The sequence below is a fragment of the Dasypus novemcinctus genome, chromosome 12, assembly GCF_030445035.2.
Source record: "Dasypus novemcinctus isolate mDasNov1 chromosome 12, mDasNov1.1.hap2, whole genome shotgun sequence".
In the NCBI taxonomy this organism is placed as follows: Eukaryota; Metazoa; Chordata; class Mammalia; order Cingulata; family Dasypodidae; genus Dasypus; species Dasypus novemcinctus.
In genome coordinates, this window is record NC_080684.1 from 97943749 (window position 1) to 97970931 (window position 27183).

Below are 27183 nucleotides of genomic sequence, written 5' to 3' on the forward strand. Positions count from 1 at the left end.
TAATGGTTGGAGCTCCTGGAGCCTGCCCTAGACCGAGGGTGGGGGTGACAGCTGGCCTTCCCGACTGCAGACCTCACGACCTGTCCCATCTGGTCCCACTCCCTCTCTGACCAGCCCTCTCACCCTCCTGGGCGCAGCACGGTTTCAGGGTGTCCCCTGGGCCCACAGCAGGCTCGGGTCTGTCCTCCAGCCTCTAGGCCCAGCTCGTGCTCCTCCCCAACCCCTTGCAGCCCCAGTCCTCTCTGGTGGAGGCCTCCCGACTACCCCAGCCCCGGCTGACCTGCCCACCTTAGAAGGCCTCTGACAGCTGGGCAAGAACCACTTCAGAGCCCGCTGAGCCCCATCACCTTGTCACCCCTTCTCTTTCCCCATGTGACCAGGTACATGCTTTGTCTACTGAGCACATAGCACCCCGTACTTACTGAAAGGGCCAGACCCCAAGCACCCAAGAACATTGCTGGGCACCAAGACAGGGGTGTGCACTCAGCAAGGGCTATGGGTTCCCACTGTGTCCCGAGAGCCCTGGAGCCAGTGACATTTGGGAAACCTTGGCACAGAACCCTAGACCCAGGGTGGGTACCCATTCACCAGCTGTTACTTTCTCAGTCTCAATTTTCTGCATCCATACAATAGGAGGAACAATAGATAGGATGGCTACCTAACATTTTATTGCAAAAACTAAGCAAAAGGGCCTGCAGACACATAGCTCAGCAGATGCCGTGGCCTTCCTCTTTAGGGAACTCTGGCTGTGAGAATGCTCTAATTTCAGGCATGGTGGGAAGAGCGTGCGCTTTGAGGGTGGACCCAGGCGTCAACTCCAGCTGCCTGGCTGGGTGATCCTGGCAAGCCTGTTTCCTCTCCTATGAAGCAGCAGCAAAGCCAGTTTCCTCATAGAATGGTTCTGAGAATTTGTGTCTTGTTTTCCTCCAAGCCCTTACCACCATCTGCCAGGTGGGAAAGGGCAGGGAAACATCCTTTTGTTCTCTGCTGGACTACCACCTAGAACACTGATGAGGCTTTAACAAGTGCTCAGTGAATATTTCTGACATGAATGAAATGTGAGGTATAAAGCAAAGGGCACTCACTACCAAGGAGGGATATTAGCAATATGGCTTTCTTCCCCCACTGTCAGTGGCTCCCAGCACAGTTAGTGATTGAACTTGCCCGTGTGAGGACATCTCCATGGAGCTCGCCACCTGCCCCCCATCCCCCCAGACCAGCCAGCTCAGGCCCCACTTGTGTTTTCTCTCACCCCAGCGCCTAGGGCCGCCTTCAGCTGGCGGGCTCTTCAGACAGGTTTGGGGTTATAGGAAAAGTCTTGGCTGGAAATGGAGTAGGCAGATTGGCTGGCTGCCAGCACAAGGGTTTGCAGACGCCTTCATGTGTCAAGCCTTCTGGTCACGGTCTGGATGGCCAGAGAGGGCGTCAACAATATTTCGCTCCACAAGGGCCAGCTCTCCTGGCTACACGGCTACGGGGCCGTGAGTGGGGTGGGTGGGTGACAGTGGTGGAGTCTGCCACAGGGCTGCACCCCCTGCTTCCCAGGCGGGGATGGTTTGGTCCAGGTGGAGAGCTTGTTAGGAGTTAGCGGGACAGTTCCTGTGTCAGGCTGTCCCGTGCGCGCACACACGCGCGCACACACACTCATCTCAGGGCAATTTCATCAAGTCCCTGTGCGCCCCTCCTGCCCTGCCTTGGGCCATGGGCTAAAGGGGGCTGGGCTCAGGCACAAGCCCAAGCAGAGCCCTATAAGGGAGCAAGTTCAGACCACGCACCCAGGAGGAGGTAGAGGAACCTGGACAGGAAGGAAGCAGCTCCCCAACCCTTCCCAGGCCAGCAGACAGCAGGTCAGGTCTTGGGAAGACACCTTACTGCTCCTGCGGCCCCTTTCCCCCGGGCTGGGCCACCACGCCTTCCCTTCTACCTATGCTGCCACCTGGTAGGGCTCCTGCTGCTCCTTTCACAGGGGTCCAGAGCCGCCCCAGCCGGCAGCTCATACCCACAGAGCCTTGCCTCCAGGACCTGGGGAGAGGCTGGGTTCCAGTAAAACCTGAAGCATATCAAGTTGAGATTTGGTGGGAAGTGGATTTGGCCCAGAGGATAGGGCATCCGCCTACCACATGGGAGGTCCAAGGTTCAAACCCAGGGCCTCCTGACCCGTGTGGTGAGCTGGCCTACACACAATGCTGATGTGCACAAGGAGAGCCGTGCCATGCAGAGGTGTCCCCTGCGTAGGGGAGCCCCATGCACAAGGGGTGCACCCAGTAAGGAGAGCTGCCCAGTGCAAAAAAAGTGCAGCCTGCCCAGGAGTGGCGCCGCACACACAGGGAGCTGACGCAGCTAGATGACGGAACAAAAAGAGACACAGATTCCAGGTGCTGCTGACAAGAATACAAGTGGACACAGAAGAACACACAGCAAATGAACACAGACAGCAGACAACTGGGGGGGAGGGGAGAGAAATAAATAAAAAATAAATCTTAAAAAAAAAAAAAAAGTTGGGATTTGGGGGACAAGCTCCTCTGCTGTGAAGAAGAGCCAGGGATTATGGTTTGTGGAGAGGGAGAATGGGCAGAGCCAGGGAGGCCGGGGAACTACCACTTGTTTTGGCCTTGGAGTCAAAATGGGTGTGGGAGAGGTGCTGCCAGGCGGTGCTCTCCCTGAGGTCCCCCCTCTGCGGGGCGGTCCCATTTGCCTGTCCGTGGCCCACAAGAAGGGAAATGTCTGCTCATGCAGGAAAAAGAGGGGGCCTGCTGCGCTTGCCTGATAAGACTGAAAACCTTCTTTAGAGGAGTTTTGAGCCTTTGCTAGTATATTCATTTCCTGTTGCTGTTGCTAACAAAGTACCACAAATTTGGCAGCTTAAAACACCACTGATTTATTCTCTGATAGTTCTGGAGCTCAGAAGGCTGCAGTCAGTTCCACTGGGCTCAAGTCCGGGTGGCGGCAGGGCTGGCTCCTCCGGAGCTGCGGGGAGACTCCATCTCCTTGCCTCTCCTGGCTCTGGACGCTGCATGTCTTCCTCAGCTCACAACCCCTTCTCCCCTCACTCCAACCCCTTGCTTCCATGGTCCTATCTCCTAACTTCTTCTCTGACCTTCTGCCTCCCTCTTAAAAGGACTGTCATTACATTGGGCCCACCTGGATAGTCAGGACCACCTCCCTACCGCAAGCTCCTTCACTTAATCACAAAGGCAAGTCCTTCTGTCCATAAAAAGAAACAATCCCCAGTTCCTGGGATTGGGATGTGGACCCCTTGGAAGCCTTATTTAACTCACCACAACCAGGCTGCAAAACTACCACACCCCCAGGGTTTCAAAAAGGTGGGGGATTTTCTGCTTTGGGTTCAGCCGGGTCTTTCCTAACGTGGTATTTGTAAGGTCTAGATCTCAGCAACCCTCCTCATCCCACCCGAAAAACTCACTGCAATGCCTCCTCGAAAGGCAAGTGGCAGGTCTCAGTCTAAGCGCTGGGGAGAGGTGCAGGGCGTGCCTGCCCCAGCCCACACCTGCTGATGCGGCCTCTGGCCAGGAAGGGAAACGCTGAAGAGCCTGGGGCGCGGGGAGGGCACCCGAGAGGCCAGCTTGCACTAGGCCTGCGGCCCCGGGATGACCACAACCTGCCAAGACAGCGCCGGCTGGCCAGAGCCCAAGTGTGGCTGCAGAGGCTGGCATCGGAGGAAGCAGCTGGGGCTGCAGTCCCCAGCCACTGAGATGAATCACATGGTGGCTGGAAGTGGCTCTGAGGACATATAGAGAGCGTCTCTGCCCCACAACCTCTGGGGGGTGAGGGCAAGCTCCCCAGCAGACCAGTGTAGCTCCCAAGTCCCAAACGCTGGGCTTCTTCTTTGTAATGAGAGAGCAGCCGGGGCAGGGGCAGGGCAATGGGAGCGCGAAGGCAGGGAGCCGCTCTTGCTACCTCTTCTCCATGTTCTGCATCTGCAAGCTGAGGGAGGTGAAGCTGGCCAGGAGGTCAGTCACCTCATCCACCTGCCAGACAAAACCAAGGCTGTTACGGGGTGTTATGGTGGCTGCTCATCCCTCTGACTATGGAGCAGCTGCCCAAGGGTCAATCCTTGACACCAGGCAATCTCAGGTTGAGTCACAGAGAAGGGTCATGGCCGCGTCAAAGGAAGTGGAAAGAGGCTTCGAGGGCCACAGGGGCTGCCACCCCACAGCCATGCTTCTTCCCGATACGAGGGTCTGGCTGCGTTGGTGCAGGGGCAGTCCAGCCCTGGGCTTCCTGCCGGGCCCTGGGTCTGGAACTGCAGCTGTAGCTCACCTGCTCTTTGGTGCTTGTCATCTGGAGGCGGGTGCAGAGGTCATCCAGTCGTTCCCGCTGCTCGTGCCGCCCCAAGTGTTCCAGATACTCCCTCAGCATCTGGATGATCTGAGACAAGACACTGGGCTGAGCGGCCTCATTGCTAGTGCACAGAGGCTTGATGCTGCTGCCGAGGGGCAAGGGAGAGCAGGTGATAACTGGGGCCAGGGAGAAGCGACCCAGGAGCCCTGGCACTCGAGGCAGGAGTGTCTGTGGTCAGCACTGCCCAGTGCTTGCTGGGTGCCACAGGCCCAGTGCGGAAGGGGGCGCTCACCTGCTTCACCTCCAGCCGCACGGCCTCCAGGCACTGGGAGTGGCCCTCCTGCAGGATGTTCAGCTTTGACTTGGCCAGGTGCAGGGGCGTGCGGCCCGCTCGGTCCAGGGCATCCACACGGGCCCCTGCAGAAGCAGGCAGAAGTGACGCGCTGGGGGTGGAGGTGAAGGAGAGCAGAGGGAGGAGGGGAAGGGGCCACATACCTCCTCGCAGCAGTGTGGTGATGACAGGGACGTGGTTGGTACAGGCCGCTGAAAAAGAAGAACAGGGACTAGAGAGTCCAGGGACTGTGGGGCCTGGCCCCGGGCATCTACTGGAGCAAGCCAGACGGCACCTCCAGCACCTGCGCCAGGTCATGCCTCCTGAGAAGGCACTGCAAAGGCAGCAGCTAGGCAGGACTCGGCAATCATTGAGTCCAACTCCCTCCCTGTGCAGCTGGGAAAACTGGGGCCTAGAGACAGGACCTGCCTCAGCACACCCCACCCTATGAGTCTCACCACATCCCACCTCCCTCAGCAGAGCTGCTGGTGAGCCGGATGAGGTTGCGAATCAAGTCTGCCCAGGGCACAGCCAACTGGTGAGTGGCTCAGACATCCAGGGGACAAGGGGAATTACAGCCCTGGGGACCCAGGCTCTCCACCAGATGCTGGGAGATCCTGCTGGAAGTCCGCAGGACCCCAAGCTCTTCACTGAAGTTGTGCTACAGAAAAGGGTGTCTTGGCAGCTTTTCAGGCACCTACCCAGGTGCAGTGGTGTGTTTCCCAGCCCATCTCGCTGGTTGGGATCAGCTCCGTGGTCCAAGAGCAGCTGCACTGGAACCAGGAAAAGGCAAGAGTTGCTGTTAGGGGCCTCACTTGACTGGACATTTCCACTCCCACCCCTGGCCTAGGCAGAGACGCTGGCTGGAGGTGTGGGGCCCTGAGTACAAACACGGACCCCCACACAGTTTCATTCTTTCACTCTCTCATTTAACAGCGTTCATGTGCAGGACCCCGAGGCACATGCACTGAGGATTCTGGGAGGGCTTCTCAGCCTGTGCAGGTGTTATGGAACTGGGATTTTAAGGGTTAAGGAAAGTCTTCCAACAAAAGCAGCGGCAGCTAGTGAAGGCTCTCAAGGTCATTTTCTGTTCTTCCAACAGCCAAGTGCCAAAGTGGGAATTAAACTGATAGATGATGCTGAGCAGGGCAAATAATACCCCCATTCTCCAGTCTAAGGCCACTTGGGGGGGGGGGCTAGGTATCACCAGTGTTTGCCAGTGACCCAAGTGGACGCACAGGCCAGCGATTATGAGTCCAGAACGTCAGAGGGGAGACTGAGCTGAGCCACGGAGTGTGTGGCTAAGGCTGCCCTGCCTGTGCTGCACTGACAAATGCAGATGAGAACGACTGGCTTCCTGAATAACAAGCAATCTCTGTGTTTCCTCCATGTGTTCTGCAGGCCTCTCTGCCCAGTCACGACAGCTGGTCAGGTTCTGGCCATAGGAATAAGGACACTGGAGCTCAGAAAAGCTGACTCACCTAAGGCCACACACTAGGTCAAGAATCAGAACCTGGCCGAGAACTCAGGCTGTCCTCTTTGAGGGTATGAGAGGGATTATAAGTGGTTTTTGTTTTCTCTGATTTCCTTCCTTCCTCCCTCCCTTTTTATTTATTTATTTACAGTGAACATGTGCATATAAAATTAAAGAAAATAAGCTGCCTGGGTTGACCACTTACTAGCTTTACTATTTAACCTCTTAAAACTTCAGTTTTTTCATCTGTAAAATGGGAATGATCACATAGAGGAATCCCTGACACTGCAAATGCTTCATGTTACTTTTTATTATACCATCATCATTATATCATCCTGCCTTTCTTTGACAAATCAGGCTGAAAGTTTCAATTACTTCATACACCCAAATCTAGTTTGCCTCTCCTATACACACAAAGGACACCTATGACTATTGGCTGCTCAAACTCTGGGAAGATGGTATTTTCAATAAATGGAGCTGGGTTAAATAGAAAACCCATGCTGGGCAGGGGGTGGGGATCAATCTTGGCTCCTATATCACATAACATATACAAAAATTATTTTGAGAGGGATCATAAACATCGATGTGGAAGCTAAAACAGGTGTCTAGAGGAAAATATAGGAGAATATTTTAATGACCTTGGGATAGGCTAAGATTCCTTAAGTAAGACACAAAAAATGTTACCCATATTGGTGGTTTGAAGCTGTATGTGTTCCAGAAAAAACATGTTCTTAAAACCCATTGTAAGTACAAACTTTTGATGAGGCTACCTCAGTTAAGGTGTGACCCACCTCATTCAGAATGGGTCTCAATCCTATCACTAGTGTCCTTTATAAACAGAATAAACACAGAGACCGGGAGAGAAAGCTATGGAATCCAAAATCAATGAAACCTGGAAGAGAAGGGAGAGACCAGCAGACAGTGCTATGTGCCTTGCCATGAGACAGAGGAGCCAAGGATCACTGGCAGCCAGTCTTTGGGAAGAAAACACTGCCCTGATTTGGACATTTTTTCGACCTCAAAAATGTAGGCTAACAAATTCCCACTGTTTGAGCCAACCCATTTCCTGGTATTTGGTTTGAGCAGCCTAGGAAACTAAAATGCTATAAAAAAAGAAAAGACAGATATATTGGATTCATTAAAATGAAGAACTTCTCTTTATCAAAAAGACAGAAAACAAGAAGCAAGCTCAGAAAAGTTATTTACTTCTGTTAAATGTCTTATATCTAAAATATATAAAGAACTCCTACCAATCAATAAGAAAAAAAAGGGAAGTGGAATTGGCTCAACCAATAGAGTGTTGGCCTACCACATGGGAGGTCCAGGGTTCAAACCCAGGGCCTCCTGACCCATGTGGAGCTGGCCCACATGCAGTGCTGATGCGCACAAGGAGTGCCCTGGCACGCAGGGGTGTCCCCCGCATAGGGGAGCCCCATATGCATGGAGTGCGCCCCATAAGGAGAGCCACCCCGCACGAAAAAAGCACAGCCTGCCCAGGAGTGGCGCTGCACACACCGAGAGCTGACGCAGCAAGATGATGCAACAAAAAGAGACACAGATTCCAGGTGCCACTGACAAGAATCCAAGCAGAACCAGAAGAACACACAGTGAATAGACACAGAGAGCAGACAACGGGGGTGGGTGGGGGGGGGAGAAATACATAAATAATTAAATCTTTTTAAAAAAATAAGAAAAGACAACCTGTTTTTAAAAAGGGAGTGGATATAGCTCAAGGAGTTGAGTGCCTGCTTCCTATATCGGAGGTCCAGGGTTCAGTCCCCCGTGCCTCCTCAGAAGCAAAAGAATGGACAACAAGCAAACAGACTAGGAAACCAACTCAGGCGGAGCCAATGCGACTCAGTGGTTGAGTGCTGGCTTCCCACATGCGAGGCCCCAGGTTCAATCCCTGGCCCTGGTACCTAAAAAAAAAAGGCAAAGGACTTGAACAGATACTTCACAAAAGAGAATTTGAAAATGGCTAATAACCTTATGAAGAAGTACTCAACATCACTGGCCATCAGAGAAATGCAAATTAAACCAATATAAGATACCACTATGCCAGAAAGGCTAAAACTGAAAAGAGACAATACCAAGAATGTGGGGAAAAGTGGAACTCTCTTGCATTGCTGGTGAACGTATAACCACTTTGGAGGAAGTCTGGAGCATCTACTAAAGCTAAATATACGTGTACCCTAGTAAGCCCCATCCCTCTCCTGGGTGTATACCCTACACAAACAAATGCATAGAGGAAGCCGATGTGGCTCAAGCAACTGGGTTCCCATCAACCACATGGGAGGCCCCAGGTTCGATTCCCAGGGCCTCCTGATAAAGGCAAGCTCACCTGCGCTGCTGTGGAGAGCTGACAGCCCACGCTGCAGAGAGCTGACAGCAAACAGCAAGCCCAAACAACAAGTGTGTGGGGGAATAAGAAAAGTAAAATAAATAAACCTTAAAAAAAAATCTATGATTATTTTAAAACAAACAAACAAAAACAACAAATGCGAGCAGGAGACTTCCATCTATCAGCCGTATGGGACTGAATCCCCCCTCAATTAGAGGTGGAATGGGCATCATCATCCCAGAATCCTCAGGATTGGAGAATAAAATATGGACTAGAGTGGATTTACTGGTATTCTACTATAAGCCTGTGATTCTAGCAATGGAGGAAATTATAGCATTGATTTGAAGACAGTGGCCACTGAAGGTGCTGAAGTCAGGGAGAGGGACAAAGAGGTGTACTACAGGGCAATTTCAGGACTCAAAATTGTCCTGAGAGACACTGCAATGGCAGATATGGGTCATTATATATACAGCCATAACCTACAGAATTGAGTGGGAGAGAGTGTAAAGTACAATGTAAATTATAATCCATGATTGGTGGCAATGTTCCAAAATATGTTCATCAATTGCAATGAATGTATCACAGTAATGAAAAAAGTTGTTGATGTGGGGAAGGGTAGTAGGTGTGGGGAGGGGAGCATATGGGAACCCCTTATAATTTTTTATGTAACATTTTATGTAATCTAAATATCTTTTAAAAATAAATAAAAAATATTTAAAAAACAACAAAAAAACAAATGCATAGATTCACCAAATCACATGTACAAGAAGGTTCACAGCGGCTTTATTTGTGATGGCCCAAACCTGGGAACAAAAATGTCCATCACCAGTAGAATCTGTACATCACACAATGAAATACTACACAGCAATGAGAAAGAACAAACCACTGACATCCACATCATGGATGAATCTCATGGAGATAACCCTGAGTGACAGAAGTCAAGATACAAAGAAATATACACTATATGTGAAATTTAAAAAAAAAACAGCCAAAACTAATCTATGATGATAAGGTTCAAATGGAGGTAATGCTTGGGAGGGTATAAGGCTGCTGGGATGCTGAAAACAGTCTAGATTTTTATCTGGATGGTGGTTACGCAGGTGCATACCTATGAAAACTACACTGCTGCCGTTTGCAAGAGTAAACCTTGCCGGAAAGTCTTGAAGGATTGGGCCCTGCCCTCCTCCAGCCACCTGCAGCTCACATGCTGGCTGGGCCTGGCTGCCCCCCCACACCACCACCACCACCACCACTTCTAAGGGACAGCTGCCACTCTGGAAAAGACAAGGGTCTAATGGCCTGGTATGTTCACAAGCAGTTCAAGTGTAATCAGGCGTGAGCAGGAAGACTGAACAATGGGGAGCTCTGAGCATCAAGGGGTGTGCTTTTGATTCTCCTAGAGCCCAAGGACGCTGGAAATAGGCAGAGGTAGAAGACAGGTTTTTTGGTTTGTTTGGGGTTTGTTAATATATTTTATTTTATTTCTTTTGGAAGAGAAAAGTTTTATTAACGATCTTGCAAAAATGGGTGCAGGACCTGGATAAAATGGCCGGTGTGCCTGTTAATACATTTTAAATGATATAATGAATGCAGACAAAGATTTACAGGGAATTCAGGAATGGAAATAACTGAGTTAAGGTAGGGGATTTAAAATAATGTTTTATTTACATTATAATGATAATTTAAGTGTTCATAAACATGTATGAAAACTGAAAGTAATGTTTAAGAGGCACAACTGGGGAAGGAAAAGAAAGCAGTAGCAGAGGTTTACCTTCCATGAACACATGCTATTTCTGCCATCCAAATGGGAAGCCGCCTCTCCTCGTTCCCATGGGTTTCGGTGAGTCCCAGTGCCAGGACCCCTCCCAAGCCCTGGGCACAGGCTGGGCCAGGGTCCAGGAGGGCCTGGCTGCTGGCAGCCAGCTTTTCTACCTCATGGGAAGAGCCCATCTCTGGCAGAGCCACAGGCAGAGACAGAGACAAGTAGGGCCAAGGAAACACTGTGAGCTCCTGGATGTGCCCACTGGGCCTGAAGTTGTCAACATGTCATTACCATTTTTGCTAGTTAGGGTTGAATTTTGCTTGTCTGACCAAGACAGTCCTTTGTCTGCCTCACAGTGCTATAAAAGTCTTCAGGGAGCAGGTGTAGCTCAGTGATGGAGTGCCTGCTTCCCACGTATGAAGTCCCAGGTTCAATCCCCAGTACCTCTTAAAAAAAAATCTTCCCACCAATCCTCTGAACCCTGGTTTCCTCATCTATAAAATGGGGAAAAAGTGACCCTCTTTGCAAAGTTGCTGTGAGAATTAGATTTGTGGCTAAAAAATGCCTCTTAGTAAGTGTTCATTAAATTAGTTACTACTATTATCACGTAATAGTTAAGCCTTTAAGTAGATACACATTTGGACTAGGAGAGCAGAAGTGCCCATTGACCATATTTAACTATCTATCCCAGAGGGCTCCTTGAGAATAGGGACTATGTTTGGTTTGCAGTTGTATTACCAGTGCCTGGTAAAGCCTAGAACATAACAGACCTTAAACATTTGTTGAGTGGACAGATGGTTTTGTCAAGATGGGCTGTCTACACGGTTCTTCCTCGGGACTTCCCTTTAATCTCAGATTCACTTTCTTTCCCCAGGTTTGCCCCTCCCTCAGTCTGGCAACGCCAGAGCCACATACTAAGGAGCAGGGGTGGGGCCCTACCACCCCAGGGTCCCTTATGTCCAGCACCTTGGCGCTTCCCAAGGCTCTGAAGAGAGCAGATCTCCCCATCCCCGATGTCCCTAGAGAGGTGGGACTTGCCTCGCCCTGCTCCCCTCCTCCCTACCCTGGACTCACCGATCTGGTCATTGCCGTTGCAGGAGGCAAAGTGCAGTGCTGTGCGGCCCTTGTCGTCTGCTGCACAGGGATCCACTCCATCTTCCAGCAGCTGCTGCACTGGCCCCACCAAGACAGCGGGAGGGAGGCGGAGAGAGTGGCAGTGTTAGCTGAGCGGCAGTCCCAGGGATGGACAGGGATGCAAGGCATCGCTGCTGCACGGGAGAGCAAGGCCCTCCTGGATGCTGGCCCCCAGGGACTGCCATGACAGGGGACGTGTTCTCCTGAGAGCACTACTGAGGGCCACAGATTCCCGGTGCTCAAACTATATGTCCAGGGATAGAACATCATAGGAGGACCTTGGCCCCCAGGTCAGGAACTGTGGAGTCACTGAAATCCCCAGCATAGACTCTGCTCCCATCCCTTTACCTGAGTTTGGCTACACAGCCACCCACAGCTGCCAAGCTCTTAGCTCTGGACAGGCAGCCCTATAGAGTGGATGGAGCACAGGCTCTGGAGCCACACACACCTGGCTTCATTCATCTGTAACGTGACCTAAGTCATGCTCCTCATCTAGAAAATGGATTAATACCCTCTACCCTAGACAGCTGTTGTGGGAATTAAATGAAGCATTCAAAGCCTATTACTGTGCCTGGCACAAACCAATGGATAGGCAAAGGGATGTCGTCACCCTTGGAATAAACCTTTCCCAGTTATGGCTCAGAACTAAGTTGATTTCAAATGAGGAAAATGTAATCATCAGGAGACAGAAAGGCTCTCCTGTTTGTTCCTAGGGTTTAGAAGGTGTATTTTTATTTGCTGAGTGTATTCTAATGTACTCAGCCAAAAGAAATACTTACATCACATTTAGTACCTCAAGAGGTAGTAAATCACGGTGGTAAGAGCATGATTCTAGAATCAAACTACCTTGGTTCACAACTTTTTTTCTTTTTTAACAAATCAATTTTATTGATACATATTAATAAAGCATATGATGCATCCAAAGTGTACAATCAATGGTATTTGGTACAAGGTTCACATCTTGATACCACGCTGTACTTGCTGAGTGGCTTTGAATAAGTTCCTTCCTCTTCTAACACAGATGGGGAGAACATAAGCACCTACTTCACAAGGGTTGTGAGAGGCAATGAGTTGCTATGTATGAAACTCCTACAAGAGTGCCTGGCGATCAGCAAGTACCATCAACATCATCACTCCCTTCCATCTAAGTAACTTGATAATCAGGCAGGTAACTTGCTTCTCCGGTTGTTTTTCAGCTATCTACATTGGCAAAGGGACCTCATGTGCCCAACCAAGCTGAGAAAAAAGAGTACACTGCCAACAGCACGGGAGAGTGTAAAGAGTGGGCGGGGAGGTCAGCGGCCTGGCTTTGGGCCTTGGTTCACCAGGAACTGCTAATGTGTCCTTGGGCCAATTTCTCAATTTCGGTTCTCAGTTTCCTTATTTGCCAGATGGGAATAATCTCTGCCCTGCCAATCCCCAGGGCTGCTGGGGTGAAAATAATGGACATGAAATCCCTTCTTTGAAAAGTAAAGAGATATTATACAACATAAGGCCTTATTGCTATAATGTGCCCAACTGAAATGTAGATATTGCTGCCAAACATCATTTTAGAACAACATTTTAATCTTTCCCCAGCAAACTGCTCAAGGACTTAAGTCCTCGAGATGAAAAGCCAAGATAGCTCCTCCATGAATCTCTTCCGCCTCCTTCAGCAAAGCGTGCTGCTCCCTCTCCCACACTTCCTTAGTGCCCTGTTCATCTCACTACTGTAAGGTTAACATCCCATTCTATTACAGAGTAATCACTACCATACACCAGCCAGGTGTCAGGTACCTGACTGCTAATCCCTTAATGACCCAGCAGGTATCCTGCCCATTTTACAGACCAGGGGACTCAGGTTCGGAGAAATTGTGTGAAGTGGCCAAGCTACAGTCACCCAGCTAACAGGAGGCAAAGCTGGGAAATAAACCCAGTTTCCTTGGCTTCAAATCTTACATATCCCCAACTTAACATACAACTTTGGGGTATGCAGGGAGCATTGTTTTGTTTTGGAAGTGGTATCACTTTATATTGTTCCTTCCCAAATATACTGAAAGCTTCTTGTTTTAGCTTCATGCCCCTGATATCAAGCACACAAGTGCAGCAGACTAATTGGATAAATGAATAGGGGTGGGGCAGGAATAGGTGCTTTAGGTCGTTTCGGTATTCATTAACACACTCACCAGAAGTATCAAAGAAATGAAACAAAGCTAAAATAGCCAGTTCTACTTTTGTGCTTTTTTCTTTTGGAAAGCACTATGGCATCCTCTATCAGGAGCCACCAAAATATGCATTCTCTGATATAATCCCATACCTGGGAAATTATTTTAAAAATGAAAAATCAATGTGCAAATATATGACTGAATAACTCTTGCTTTGTCTCTTTGATAGAATAGCATGCATTCATTAAAAATTGTGGCTAAAACTGGACTGTGGGATATATTATAGATTGCTTTATACTTTAAAAGCATTTAAAATTTTTTTAGAGCCATACTTTTATTCTATAACAAGAAAGAAATGGCACATCCATTTTGATAAAACAAATGAAAAAGCAAATTGTTTATAAAATACAAAATAGTATACAGGATTAAAAATGCATATAAGCTATTTTACAAGGCCACAAAGAAAACTCCTAAACATAGGAAAAAAGACGGGAAGATTATTTACAAAAATATTCACTGTGATTACTTCCTTTTTAAACATTATGTGTTTCCTTCTATATTTATCTATTTTACAAAACATTTTAAATGTCCATGTTTTTATATTTAAAGTATTTTAAATGACTATGAATTAACAGGAAATCACTTATGATTTAACTATAAGCGAGAAGCAGGATATACATTTTGTCTGCTATAATCACTAAACTGTACAAAAACCATGCACTGAAAGAAAAACTGCTGGCCAAAAAAGAAAAGGAGTAAAGAGGCTTATCCTGCAGGAGCTGGTAAATCTAAGAGTGACTTTGATTTGAAGATGGAGAGGGTCAGAGACTCTGAAGGGAAAATGACAGCATTTCTGTCAAAGTAATAAAACCACTGTGTATGAATACCTAATTTAAGACCAGCTAGACTTTCTATGGAAAGGGAGTGCAATTAAAAATATCCTCTGGCCATACACTAGAGACATTAAGAAGAGAAGGCTCACTCTAGTGCACTGTTGGTGGGAACAGCATCGACACTGGAAAGCAACATGGTGGCTCCCCGACAAGTTAAAGACAGAATTACCATTTGTAATTCTACTTTTAGGTATATAGCTAAAGAGAGTGAAAACAGGTCACAAACAGATCGTGGACACCAATGTTGATAACAGCATTGTTTGCAGTAGCCAAAAGATGAAACAACAAATAAATGGCTAAACAAATAAGAAAAAACAAAGTTATGAGACATGCTGCAACATAGAAGAACCTTGAAATCATTAAGCTCAGCAAAAGAAGCAAGACACATAAGGACAAAAATTATATGGTACCACTTAGAAGAGATGACTAGAAATATAGCAAATTCACAGAGAAAGCAGATTAGAGGTTACCAGGGGAAGGGGAAGTGTTTATAAAAAATAATAATAAATTAAAAAGAAGAAAATCCTTATTTATTTTTTCTTGAAAAGCTATCTAGTTGCCGCCCAAAAACTCCCAAATGTTCATGGAAAAGACCACAGTGAAGAGAGGTGAAAAACCCTCCAGTTTCTGCCCACGCACGCTGCTGCTACGCCAGGGATAGGGGAACGATCTCAAGGCCTGAGGTGCAACCTCCTCTGCACACCTGCAGGCAGTGGACCCTCCTCAATCTGTGCTCACATTTTAGCTGTTGATCACAGCAGCCCACCACCAAAACAGAATGCAGTCCACTTGTGATAGGCAGGACAATGGCTCCCTAAAATGTCTGTGCCCTAGTTCCCAGAACTTGTGAATATGGTACCTTATATGACAAAAGGAACTTTACAGTTTAGAACCTGCAGCTAGCAAGAGTATCCTGGATTCTCCGGGTGAGCCCAATTCAATCACAGAAGTCCTTAAAATTGGAGAACCTGTCCCTGCTGCGAGAACCAGAAAGATGGCAGCATGAGACTCAGCCTACTGTTACTGGATTTGAAGATGAAGGACAGGGGACAAGCCAAGGAATGTGAGCATCCAGGAGAAGCTGGAATGGCAAGAGAATATTTTCCCCTACAGCCTCCAGAAAGGAATGCACTCTGCAGACATCTTGATTTTAGCTCAGTGAGACTGTTTTGGACTTTCGACCTACTGAAGTGTGTTGTTTTAAGCTACTAAGTTTGTGGCAATTTGTTACAGCAGCAGTAGGAAACTAATACATCACTTTCCCCCCAGTCACAGAAAGAATTAAGTCAGTGGATAAAATTTAATTTTTTTCCCTATAAATGTTCTTTGAATCTTTGATGCTGGTAATGCCCTGTCAGCTGGCAAACACTGAAAAGCAACAATAAGAAAAACCAGCAGATACAAAACGGCAGTATGATCTGGCAATCCCGCTACTAGGAATATATTCAGAAGAACTGAAAGCAAGGAAGCAGACAGATATTTTCACAATGATGTTCACAGTGGCATTATTCACAATTGCTAAAAGACAGAAGCAATCTAAGTGCCCATCAACTGATTAAGAGATAAACAAAATGTGGCATACACATACAGTGAAAGAGTATTCAGCTGGAACAAGAAATGAACTGGGGAAGCACATAAAAACATGCATGAACCTTGAGGATATTTTGTTGCATGAAATAAGCCAGGCACAAAAGGATGAATATTGTATGGTCTCACTGATATAAACTAAATATGAAGAGTAAACTTATGGAGTTAAACTTTAGGTTAGCAGGAGACAGAATGTGAGTTGAGAAGGGAGAGCTGATGCTGGATGTACGTAGAATTTTGATTTTAAATATGTGGTAATGGATGGAGTTGACGGTAGCACATTATACTGAGTATAGCTAACAATGCTGATTTATAAATGTGATTGTGGCTGAAAGGATAGTCTAGGGAGGTTAATGTTAATTGAAAGACAGCTAGAGGATCATCTAGGGACTGTATAACATAGTGATTTCAGTGGTAGATGTGGATTGTGGTTAATAATATAAATACAAGGATGTTCCTCTACTACAAGGTATCTACTACAAGGTTCCTCTACTACATGGTGATACATGATAAAAATATAACTAATGTAACTTATAGACTATAGTTTGCAGTAATACTGTAAAATTTTTGTAGCAAAGGCAAAGAAGATACTACATCAATGCTAAAGGTAAAAAAAAAATATGGGATTTAGTTTTATGAGATATGAATATAACTAAGCTTTTTTCTTCATTTTTTCCATTAACAAGGAGACCCTGGTCATGTCACTTAACCAATATGTGCTCATTTATGTATCTTTCTGAACACTGGAGAAATAACTGAATTTGTTTTTAGGATGAAATTATATAAATGTGCCTGGACAGAAGTTTTTACATTAATGCTTTCATGATTTTATATTTTGAAGTTGAAATGAAGTTTACCCTAAAACTTAAAAACAAAACAAAAAAATAATTTAAAAATAATTAAAAAAAAAAAAACCACCCTTAAAAACAAACAAAAGAGACAGAGTGGTATCCTGCTAGGAATTCCACCCATGCTTTTCAAATGCTCTGGCAACTAAAGTATGAGAACTCAACTACCACAAAGCTTCAGTTCGCAAACCGAAGGTGGTGGCACTGCCTGGCTGATCACCTAGCAGTTAATGTTGAATGTTCTTTCCCATTAACCAGAGGTTGCAAAATGAGCAACTACTCTCTGCAGAGGATAGTGCTGGGTGCCAGGGATACAAAAGCAGACATGGTCACCACTATCAGGGAGCCTACTTGGTGACAAATGATATGACATCAGGAAGTTCAGGATGAGAGGGGAGCACAGGGAGGGTGAGCATCTAAGCCAGACTCACCCTCTACAAGATGACTGCAAAGTCATATAATAAACACAGTGAGCCTAGAGTAAGTGGTGACCTGGTAGGCTGGATGAAAGCTCTCTCTTCCCAGGTAATGGTTAATTGGATTTTTCTTCCCAAAACCAGGCCATAGGTACAGGAGCTGGGCCCACTGTGCACACTCACCTGTTTCCACGTCATTAGCATTGGCTGAGTCCCGTAGCCTCTTCAGAGCTGTGATGAGAAAACAGTGCCAGTTTAAAAAAAAAAAGGCTGTGATAAAGCAGAAAACGGACAATAGTTTACCCACCCTTCAGCAACAATAGCATCTAAAGGGAAGAAAAGTGCCAGACTACAAGAGATGCTACACTGGGAACAAGGAGAAACTTGAAATGTGGCACGAGTGCAGAGGCCACATGCTGTGTAGCAAATCCTCCAAGGCCTTTAGATCTTGGATCTGCCACTTGTAGCAGCTGGGTGACCTTGAGCAAGTAAGTTAACCCTTATGGGCCTCAGGTCCATCATTCGCAAAACAAGGCTGAGCGCCACTCCGCCAGACATGAGTTGTTGCAAAGAAAACAGACAGATTATTTACATGAAGTTCTCTGTAAGCTGGTTTCACAGATACTCTTATATTCCCCTTCAAAACAGGTCATTCCCAAATGACTTACCTAAACTTGATAAATCTTAAGCAGAAACTTTCCCCCTCCATTGACACTAACTCTATTTAGAGGCTAGTAGAAAGCAATAGCTTTGTTATCGGGGAAATGGTCAAAAATTGCAATTCAGATACATAACTGTTCACACTCCTATAGCGCTGTCTGGTTTATACAGCACTTTAAATTCTCTAATCTTCACAGTGAACCTAAAATATGTGTATAATCACAGATTAGTCCTAGAAGGGACCCTAAAAGTCCCCATTCTTAATCTTTCACGGTCTTAGCTTCCAAGTCAGTCATTAAATGTAGAAGACAGTAAGGCAGACATACAGCAGAGCAGGAGTTTTAGTCTGGTAAACCTGGGTTCTAATACCAGCCCAGCTTCTTTCCAGCTACTGATCTGGAGCAAGACAATGTCATTGAGCTTCAGTAAAACGGGAATAATATCTGGATCTCAAAGAATTATTGTAAGGATTAGAAATGATCACGTGTCACCCAACACAGGGTTTGGCACACAGCTAAGGCAGGATAATAGGCCTGCATTCATTATTTAACTGAACTCTTACACCCCCCCTGTAAAGGCTGAGAAAACTAAGGCTGGAAGGCTCCACAGATCGCCTAAGGCAGAGGAGTCCAACTCGGGTCCGTACATTTAAAACAAATGGGTACGACTTGGCTACAAGCTCGGGCCTCCCCTCGCTGATAATAAAATTATTCTGTGGTATCCCTTTATTTGACTAATAAATACTTGGAGTCACGAAAAGTTTTAATCAGGAATTATCAAGTGTGAAAATCTGTGGAGACAAGGCTCGGAGAAGTAAGACATTAAACACACACACATCAGCGGTCAATACCGACTTTAAGAACAGTTATTGAAAAGAGATTCGGGGTCATCCTGGGCCTCAGCCCGGGGACCTGGGGCTCCAGGGGACGGGCTCGGGCACGGCGCGACCGCGGCTCGCCCCGGGTTACCGGAGACGAGCGGGCGCCAGGCCGGGCCGCCGCCACTGCTCACCGTGCACCTCCCTGCCGGTGGGCCCGAGCCGGCGGTGGGGCCTGGCGGCGCGCCTCAGCCGGCCCGCGGGCATCTTACAGCGCAGCTCCTCGCGGGGCTCCACGTCCTGCTGCCACAGGACCTGGAGGTAGCGCAGCGGGGACTGGGCCCCGCCGGACGCCCGGCCCGGGAGGCCCGCGCTGCCGGCCAGCGCCGCCCCGAGGTCCGCGAAGCAGAAGAGGCCCTCGGGGCCGGTCAGCGGCTCCGGCGCCACCGCGCACTCGCCATCCGAGCTCGAGCGGCCCGAGCGCGGCTCGTCGTCCGCGCCCCCGGCGGCGGCTGCCATGGTAACGGATCCGCGCTGGCCTAGCAGCAGGAGCCTCGTTCCCGACCGTCCAGCGGACCCGCTTCCCTCCGCCCTACCACTCGCTGTAAGCGGCCTGCAACCACAGCTACCCAGCCGGAGTCTTTCGACCAATGATAACCCGTCCAGCCTAAACCCTGCCAGCCAATCGGGCAGGCGGAGGCATAGTAAGAGCAAGACGATTGGGCAGAATTTCTGGCACTGTAATTGGCGGGCATAACAACCAATCAAAAATTGGAAGCGCCTACGTCCGCTCCGTATGTCGCTACCGGAGCCAATAAAACAGCCGAGTTTAAGAAATTCTTTTTTTTTTTTTAATTCCCATTTTTCCCTGTCGGATTATGGGAAAGATAACGGACAGGTGCTGTAGCCAATCACGTTACGATGACGGGCAGCCAATCACAAAAGAAAGAGAAGGCGTGGGGGTGTGAACTCAAAGACAGGACTTCCTCCTAATGTACGGTGGAATAAGGCAAAGTAAAATAGGTTAAAACTGGGGCTGTGGAGTAATAGCTTCTAAATGCAATAGCTTCCCTTTAGTCAGAGTTCTCGCGGTAATCCAAGACAACCTAACTCCACCAGAGCGGCACTTCAGTCAGTCACAGCCTCTGCGCGCCCAGGGCACAGCCTCAGAGTCGGGGCCTGCTGAGCGGCTCAGGTCCGCGGCGAGAAGTCAGACCCAGAAGCGAGGAAGTGTTCTGCCCGCAGACGGTTAACCATGAACTTACCAACGTCTCATGGTGCACTGTTCTGAAAGAATTTCACATCCCTGTACCCCACAAACGCTGTTGGACGGTGGGCCAGGAGGACCTTCCTATTTTTACATGAAGAGCTGAAATTACAGAGAAAAGTGACTTGTTCACAGATGTCCAGCGCTCATGGGTCAAGCTCTCTTCCTATTACATAAACCCTCCCACTCAACCCAGTTAAAATGTAATCTTCGTCTGACACTTGAAAAAGCATCTCCAGATTTTGCAGTGCCTGCGGGACACCAATGTGATACTCTTTTGGTTTGAACTGTCCCCCGCCTCTGCCCCTTAACCAGATAAGGACATATGCCAACTACACTTGTAGCTAGAAGGAAACACGAAAGAAACAAATGTTATTGAACGAGTACCATTTATCAAGTACTTCATACATATTTAGATATTATACCCACTTTCCAGATCAGAAGATTCAGGCCCTAGGATGTTACATGAATTGTGAAAAGGTACAGAGGGAGAAAGTAAAAGAGCTGGGTTTTGAATTCAGACCCCCTTCTGAGGCCAAAGTCCTCTTTTTCAACCATTCTGCTTTCTTAAGTGATGGCTTGCTGGAAACCTGGCTCCAGAAAGTCTGTGAGAGCTGGCTCTTTTTGTTTTTTGTTTTTTTTTAATTTTAAAGTAAATTTTATTTCAATTTCAAAAGATAAAGTAATGGGCAAAAGGTAGCTTAAATCATGGAAGCATTACTTTAAAAAATTCTGTCCAGACACATTTATCTCGTTTAATCCTAAAAACAAATTCAATTGTTCTTTCAGTGTTCAGTGAAGAAAAAAATGCTTAATTGTACTCATATCTCAGAAAACTAAACCCCATATTCTTTTTTTACCTTTAGCACTGATACAGTAACTTCTTTGCCTGTACTACAAAAATATTACAATATTAGTAACTATAGCTTGTAAGTTACATTAGTTATATTTTTCCCATCTATCACCCTATTCTTTAACAGCACAAATTATTTATATTATTTTATACAGTTGTTTAGATACACTGATAAAATTACAAATTGTTTTGCTCACCATTCCTTCTTGAATGTCAGGAATTCTGTTTGTGTTGGAGAAAAACGGTGCTCACTGGGACATGGAGACTGACTGCAGGCAGAAAGTGTATTGGGAACTTCTCCTAACGGAGGAGGTCTGAAGAACAGACTTCAGCCCATGGTGGGCGTCTGAAGAGAGACTCCAGCCCACTTTGGAAGGGGGGATTTGAATTTATACAGAACTTTCCTAGGTGGGGAAATGATAGTTGGTGGGAGGGGGTTAAGGGTCTGAGTGAGGTGCAGGGGCCAATAGGAAGCCCCAGAGGTGAAAATTTTCCCTTGTATGGCTAGAGGGTAGCAGGTTAGGGAGTTAGGTTTTCTTGGAATGCTTGAGGAGCTGGTGTTCTTTTGATATGTAGGGAGTAAAGGGTTTTTTATCTCCATTTGATATGCAGGTAGTGAAGTTTTCCATCTCCCTTTGATGTGCAGGTAGTGAAGGTCTCCATCTCCCTTTACTCCCATTTCTATGTGGTTTCTTTGTCCACCCTTTGGGGAAGTGCCAGACACATAGGCTTATGGGGGAGGTGGTTTGCCTTTCCCCAGTGCATATCAGGGGGAACTGAGCTACAGCTTGTTAATTATTGCAAACCTCTAACAGTTTGGGTATCACCAGATTCTTAATACCTTGTAGTAGAAGAGCATCTTGCATCTGTATTATTAACTACAGTCCTCATCTACCACCAAAATCATTATGTTATACAGTCCCTAGATGATCCTCTAGCTGTCTTTCAATCAACATTAACCTCCCTAGACTATCCTTTCAGCCAAAATCACATTTATAAATCAGCAGTGTTAGCTATACTCATTACAATGTGCTACCATCAACTCCATCTATTACAATCCATTACAATCCATCCATTACAGTCAACCTTACTAAACATTTTACATATGTTCAGTATCAGCTCCCCCTTCTCAACCCACGTTCTGCCTCATACTAACCTATACTATATAGCAGGGGTTCTTAACCTTTTTTGTTCCACAAACCCCTTTGCCAGTTAGGTGAAAATCACAGGCCCCTTTCTATATCCACACTATACTTGTATATTATTTAATAATTATATCACACCCATACCAACACATCCCCACAAGAATAATGTTTCCTTGAATTTCAATTCAAGCTCACAGACCCCTCGTTAAGAACCCCTGCTCTATAGTTTAACTCCATAAGTTTACTCATCATATTTAGTTCACATCAGTGAGACCATACAATATTCATCCTTTTGTGTCTGGCTTATTTCACTCCACACAATATCCTCAAGGTTCATGCATGTCGTCCCAGTTCATTTCTTCTTCTAGCTGAATACTCTTCCACTGTATGTATATGCTACATTTTGTTTGTTCGTTCATTGGTTAATGGGCAGTTAGGTTGTTTCCATCTTTTAGCAATTGTGGATGCTGCTGCTATGAACATCAGTGTGCAAGTATCTGTTCGCGTCCTTGCTCTCAGGTCTTCTGAATATATTCCTAGTAGTGGGAATGCTGAATCATGAGACCTGAGAAACCACCAAACTGTCTCCCACAGAAGCTGTACTCTTTTATGTTCCCACCAGTAGTGAAGAAGTGTTCTGATTTCTCCACATTCTCTCCAGCACTTGTTTTCTGTTGTTGTTTTTTAAATAATGGCCATTCTGTAATGCATGACATAATATTCCTAGTTTTGATCTGCATTTCCCTAATAGCTAGTGATGTTGACCATCTTTTCATGTGCTTTTTGGCCATTCGTATTTTCTCTTTGGAAAAATGTCCATTCAAGTCTTTTGCCCATTTTTCCCTTTTTCTTTTTTGCCTATTTTTAAATTGTGTTGCTTGTTTTTTTGCGGCGGCTTGCTCGGTCGGTGGTGGTGGGGTCTGGTTGCGGACGAGGGGTCGGTCCAGCTCTGGACGAGGGGTTGGTCCGGCTTGGGACGAGGGGTCGGTCCGGCAGCAGACGAGGAGTCGGTCTCACTGGGGTTGCGCGGTTTGGCTGACGGGGTCGCCCGGCGAAGCCGGCGACGAAGGGGTCGCCGGGAGAAGCAAGCGACGAACTGGGGGCGCACGGCAGAAGAACTACCGCGGAGACGAGGTAAACACGCAGGTCCAACTTTATTGAGGAAGTGGCTACAGTTTTATAGGGGCTGGGGAAGGCTGATTGGTCGAAGTTTATGCCGTGTTCTGATTGGTTGCCGCAAGCAGTTACTGGGAGAAAGGTCGGTGGGAGGTACTGGAAGGGGGAGGGGTGGTGGTTAGGGATTGGCTGTTGCTGTTGCTGGGGGAAGGGGCAGGGTTTAGGGATTGGTGGCTGCTGTTGCTGGGGTAGAGGGCAGACTGGAGTTTCCCGCCCACGCCTGGCTGTTGCTGTTGTGGGGGGGGGGGGAAGGGCAGACTGGGATTTTCCGCCCTGCGCCTGCGCAGGGAGAAAGAAGAAGAAGGGTGTTGCCTCATGAGGCATCATGTGGCGCTATCCGGGAGGAGGGGCGGCCGCGGAAACATGGCCTCCGAGAAGGGGAGACCCGAGGGCACTCTGCGCCCATGCTGAGCTCCCTTCAGGGGTGGCGGTGAGTCCGACCAGCCACCCTATTATGGGGGCAGCGGCTTGGCCTGCCGCGGCTGCTCCCCCGCCAGGCCAGCAAACCACACTTCAGCCCAAGGGGTGACCGCATTTTTTTGTCATTGAGTTGTGATCTCTTTATATAACATGGAAATCAAACTCTTGTCAGATATGTGGTTTCTGAAGATTTTCTCCCAGAGAGCTGGGTATTTACACCTCACCTGCTGAGTGTATCCCTGGCATAACTGTATTATTATTCCTCCTCTTTTTTCAAATAATGACCTTCAAAATTGTCTCCATCCTTCCATTCTCTGGTCAAAGAATCCAATGTAAATGCACAAATGCTGCCTAAAGCACAACCCTCTTCAAGTTCCTAGAAGCTGCCTGCCCACCGAGCTCAGGATGAAGTCCAAGCAGTCAAGACCCTTCATGATTTGGGCCCATTTGTTTTTGTAACTGTTTTCCTCCTCCTATCAGTGGGTCTGCTCTCCAAGCCATCTTGCCAATCAAGATGTTTGCTTTATCAGAAACTTTTGAATCTGAGCAGGATCCCTAAACAGCCTGAGATGGTTATTAATTTTACTTCTAATTTTAAGTCAATTTGAGGCATAAATGGCATTGACCAATCCTCTGTTGCAAGACCACTTGCTATGTCAGATTGGGAAAAATGAGCTGTGGGCTATGGGTTGAATGTGGATTCAGTTAATTAGCCTCTAGGTTTCAGACCGGAACTTGGATCAATGGAATCATATTTCTGCACAATGCCTGGCTCAGCAGCTGGCACCAGCACCTTGGAGTTGGCTGACTGATGGATTGATTGATTGCACGAATTAATGAATAAAGATAGTTAAGATAGCACATTGGTTAAGACCATCAGCTTTGGAGCCAAAAAATAACTGGGACAATGGTGTTGAACGAGTGATTTCATCTATCTAAACCTCAGTTTCCTCATCTTTAAAATGGAGAGAATAGTACTAGCTATATTTGGGGTTATTGGGAGGACTAAATGACAAAATGCAAGTAAAGCACCTAATAGAGTTTGGCACAGAGTTAGTGCTCAAAAAATGGTCACTATTGTTATTATTAATAAGGATAGGATGTGGGCTAAGATCCATACAAATCCTATGCCACAGTGACCATATCACACTGGCTTAAACTTGACTTAAGCATCCCCCACAGAGGGACCAGGTAGCTTTCACTCTGACACCTAAAATTGATCTCACCCCGCAGGGCCACAGAGGCGGGGGCTCACGGGCGGCTCTTGAAGAGGACGCAGCATCCAGAGATGAACCCCAGACACAGGAGAAGCACAAGACAGAGAAGGGCAAATGGGCTCATCCTCTCCCCAGCCAGACTGGCAGTGCGGGGCGGGGGGGTGGTAGCCATGTCGCGGGGAGAACGGGGTCCCCTTAGGGGAGAGTGGGATCTGTCTCCTCCTTTTTTCTTCCTTTCCATCTGTTCTCTCCCCATTTTTCTACACAGAAACACAGAAATCTATTTTTCAGACCTCTTTTTTTGCCTGTCACACATGCACACATGTAACTATTCTGTTCTCTCTCTCTCCTCCCTCCACCTTCCCCTCCCCAACCCACTTATCTGCTCTGGAATCTCTGGAGATGCCAAGCCCGGCCCTACCAGAGATGCCAAAAATGGGGACACAACTTCTGGACAGAGGACATGGGCCACGCCCCCATGCCTCCCCTCCCTCTACCCCTCAGGGGGCTTTATTACCTCATATGCAGTTCACCTTAAACCAATAGAAGTGCTTGGTGGAAAAAATAAAATAAAATACATAAACTTGTCCTAAGGATGCTGCAAAGCATTCATATACAAGCCATTTACATAGAGTCAATCAGCACACAAAACATAAAGCACTTGCTGGGAGAGAAAGAAAATATCAGCAACGTTGCCTTCTCGAAAAGTCTTCGCCTGCCTGGGAATCTAAGTCCTGCTCAGCCACCTTGGGATCCTGGCAAGTTTTCCTGCCCTGGGCCTCATTCTTCCTGTCTGACGGTGTTGTTCTAGGTCAGATATTGACACTTGTGGCCCCTTAGGCCAGCTGTAAAGGGTTGACTTTCTTTTCAGTCTTTCATTCCCACACCCTGTTGGCCTCTACAGAAATTTAAACTGGTTGCCAACATATAAAAATGGAGAGTTTTTACATAAAACTTTTGACTCCCAGATTTTCTGAAAAATGGAAATTTGTGGCAAAACAAGACCTGCTTTCCCACGTAGCAACAAGTGACTGGAGCTACATGGCAACTTTCCCCTTTGGATAGGTGTGGTGCTTTGTTTTGCCAGAGTCCCCACCACTCCCTGGTATTGCCACGTTGAAGCTAAAGGCAGTTATTACCATTTGTTGTCGTACTTGCTGTTTTTAAGTAGTTAACAGGAAATTAAAATATTTCTTGTCTTTAATTATTAAAAATGATACAATGAAAACTAGTGTGGGGGAATAATATCTAATATCTGAAATATAGCAAAAGGTGATAATATGATTTTTAATATGATGCTAGAGCATTTTTAATAAGGCCAGGTAAGGGACATTTGACTCTCTGGGGGGCAATTTAACTTTGACTAATACTTGATTTAGACCCAGGAATGTCTTACAGCTCTGTAAAGTTAGAGGTTAACTTGGAGAAAATGGGTAAGGTGCAATGAGATTTGTCTGTCCGATAGAAAAGATAACCCCAAAGTTTACAGTTTTATTGCCCTTAGGCCATGAACCAGGTTCGTGTCTAAATTAGTAATTCTATTGAAGCATTCCTTTGCCCAGTAACCTTCTTCAAATTCTTTTCAAACCAGCTCTGTCATAGTGTTTGTTCCTTCACTAGATTAAATAAGGTTTATTTATTTATTTTTATTCTTTTTTTAAAAAATAAATAGATCACACAAAACATCACGTTAAAACATAAATGGTTCCCATATACCCCACTTTCCCCCAGCTCCCCACCCCTGCTCCTCCCACATCAACATCCCCTTTCATCAATAAGTCACATTCGTTTCATTTGGTGAATATATCCTGGAACACTGCCACACTGCATGGACCATAGTTTACATTGTAGTTCACACTCTCCTCCAGTCCATCCAGTGAGTTCTGGCAGGATATACAATGTCCTGCACCTGTCCCTGCAATATCATTCAGGACAACTCCAAATCCCGAAAATGCCCCATATCACACCTCTTCTTCCCTCTCCCTGTCCTCAGCCACTCCCGTGGCCACCATCTCCACAACAATTCTTCCATTGCTAGAGTCACATCAGTTCTGTAGTAGAATACCAGCAAGTCCACTCCAATCCATATTATATTCCTCCATCCTATGGACCCTGGGATGGCGATGTTCACTCCACCTCTAAATCAAGAGGGGGCTTAGATCCACATGCCTGATGGATGCAATTCTCCTGCTTGCAGTTGCAGACACTCTTGGTTCCCTGGTTAAATAAGCTTTATTATGTGCTCACTCTCTACTTGTGAGAGAATTAAATTTTGATCCATTAAAAGTATTAATCCAGGGAAGCAGATTTGGCTCAATGGATAGCGTGTCCGCCTACCATATGGGAGGCCCAGAGTTCAAACCCAGGGCCTCCTGACCCGTGTGATGAGCTGGCCC

The 27183-nt window shown here is 46.9% G+C and overlaps 1 protein-coding gene across 2 annotated transcripts; it reads right to left on the minus strand.

Annotated features, from left to right (window-relative positions):
• Nucleotides 1–648: 648 nt before the first annotated feature.
• ANKRD54 (ankyrin repeat domain 54) lies at nt 649–19335 on the minus strand. Of its 2 annotated transcripts, XM_004451599.4 has the most exons (8): nt 18904–19332; nt 17416–17463; nt 11285–11383; nt 5335–5406; nt 4798–4845; nt 4595–4719; nt 4282–4389; nt 649–3989 (listed from the first exon to the last, which is right to left on the minus strand). In XM_004451599.4, the coding sequence occupies exons 1-8, from the start codon at nt 19226–19228 to the stop codon at nt 3915–3917; spliced, it is 900 nt and encodes a 299-aa protein (XP_004451656.1). In that variant the 5' UTR covers nt 19229–19332; the 3' UTR covers nt 649–3914. The 2 variants fall into 2 exon arrangements, with proteins under 2 accessions (XP_004451656.1, XP_023442646.1); XM_023586878.3 differs by having other exon boundaries at nt 4595–4845; nt 18904–19335.
• Nucleotides 19336–27183: the final 7848 nt, after the last annotated feature.